The sequence below is a fragment of the Sinocyclocheilus anshuiensis genome, unplaced genomic scaffold (assembly GCF_001515605.1).
Source record: "Sinocyclocheilus anshuiensis isolate Anshui unplaced genomic scaffold, SAMN03320099.WGS_v1.1 scaffold658, whole genome shotgun sequence".
Lineage (NCBI taxonomy): Eukaryota > Metazoa > Chordata > Actinopteri > Cypriniformes > Cyprinidae > Sinocyclocheilus > Sinocyclocheilus anshuiensis.
In genome coordinates, this window is record NW_015542402.1 from 1777281 (window position 1) to 1779159 (window position 1879).

General features: G+C 38.2%; 1 protein-coding gene across 1 annotated transcript in view; it reads left to right on the forward strand.

The window, feature by feature from the left end:
* LOC107692943 (kinesin-like protein KIF20A) overlaps positions 1-1879 on the forward strand; it is a 14520-nt gene that overhangs the window by 5987 nt on the left and 6654 nt on the right. The window contains exon 7 of the mRNA XM_016492150.1: positions 1097-1202. Within this exon, the coding sequence (XP_016347636.1) occupies positions 1097-1202 (106 nt within the window). The remainder of the gene's footprint in view (positions 1-1096; positions 1203-1879) is intronic.

The window sequence follows — 1879 nt, forward strand, 5'->3', positions numbered from 1 at the left end:
AAGAAGAAGAAGAAGAAGAAGTTTTATTTATATAGTGCCTTTCCATAGCTCAAGGTCACTTTACATAGTGCTAAACAAAACATTTGCACACCCATATACACAATACAAACACATAAGGCCACATATAGCCATATTATCCAAAATACATATTAAAAAAAGTTTTTAGCTGAGTGTTGAATGTAGACAAAGATGGTATATTACGAAGTGTAAGGGGCAGCGAATTCAATAATTTCAGCGCATTAACACTAAATGTCCTACCCCCTACAGTGGACAGCCGAAAACGAGGAATGGACAAAAGACCAAGCTCAAATGATCTGAGAGACCGGGCAGAAGAATAAGAGTACAGTAGGTCAGACAGATATGGAGGCGCAAGACCATTTAATGCCTTAAACGTTAGAAGTAATATCTTAAAGTGAACACGTGATGCCACAGGTAGCCAGTGAAGATCATGCAGTAAAGGAGTAATGTGAGCAGAACGCCTGGTGGAGGTGAGAACTCTTGCTACTGAGTTCTGAACATACTATAACCTTGCAATTTTTTTAGGCAGACCAAGAAATAGAGCATTGCAATAATCCAGATGTGATTAAGTAAAGATCATGTTCCATGAAGATATTTTGTAAATTTCCTACCGTAAATATATCAAATCTTAATTTGATTGGTAATATGCATTGCTAAGAACTTCATTTGGACAACTTTAAAGATGATTTTCTCAATATTTAGATTTTTTTGCTCCCTCAGATTCCAGATTTTCAAATAGTTGTATCTCAGCCAAATATTGTCCTATCCTAACAAACCATACATCAATGGAAAGCATTTATTCAGCTTTCAGATGATACATAAATCTCAATTTTGAAAAAATGATCCTTATGACTGGTTTTGTGCTCCAGGGTCACATATAACTTATTTTATGATAGAACTAGTAATTAGAATTAAAACATGGCAACTACGTGAAAATGTGTGAATGCATGTTTGTCCGACATTATTGGCCATTCAGTGTTTCTGTAAAGGCATTAACAATAATACTAATGAATCCTTTGTGTCCCTCAGGAGTTTGAGGTTTTCCTGGGCCGTCTCTAATGGTCTTTGTTTTGTTCAGGTGGAAAGCACAGGTGGAGCTCAGTCCAGGCTGCGAGCGGGTTTGTCCTGGGACAGTGGTATCAGCGGACTCTCAGCAGCCAGTCACATCGCAACACAGCTGGAGGGTGAGGAGCTCTGACATCCACCCTGAGCTGCATCACACTGAAAACAGTGGCAGAATCATTCACACTCAACCCAGACTTTGGTTCAGTGAATGTTGATCTGTGACCCGTGCTGGAAAAATGAGTGGCAATGCTCACGGGCTAATTTTGAGCTACAGGCAGAACAAGTTAAAAATGTCGATTTTGAGGTTTTCACAAAAATGAGTTAATTAAGCCCTCGTCTAGCGATCCCAATGCTCCAAATAATAATTTTAGAGGTTTAATTACCTTTATTTGTACGTTTTCTGAGAGGAGTACCTTTTCTCCACTTGCTTCTCAAGCTGACTGTCATCCGAAGCGTGTGCATAAAGGCACTTCCGACAGCACGATCCTGATAAATATGTACAGAATTTAATTACCTTTATTTGTACATTTTCTGAGAGGAGTACCTTTTCTCTGCTCCGCTAAATATACACACAATTACAGTATTTAAGTATTCACGCAAACATAATCTGTTCTGTCTTAAAGGGGTCATATGATGCTGCTAAAAATAACATTATTTGGTGTAATGAAATGTTTATGCGGTTTAAAGTTTAAAAAAACGCATTATTTTCCACATACTGTACATTATTGTTTCTCCTCTATGCCCCGCCTTTCTGAAACGCGTCGATTTTTACAAAGCTCATCGTTCTGAAAAGCGA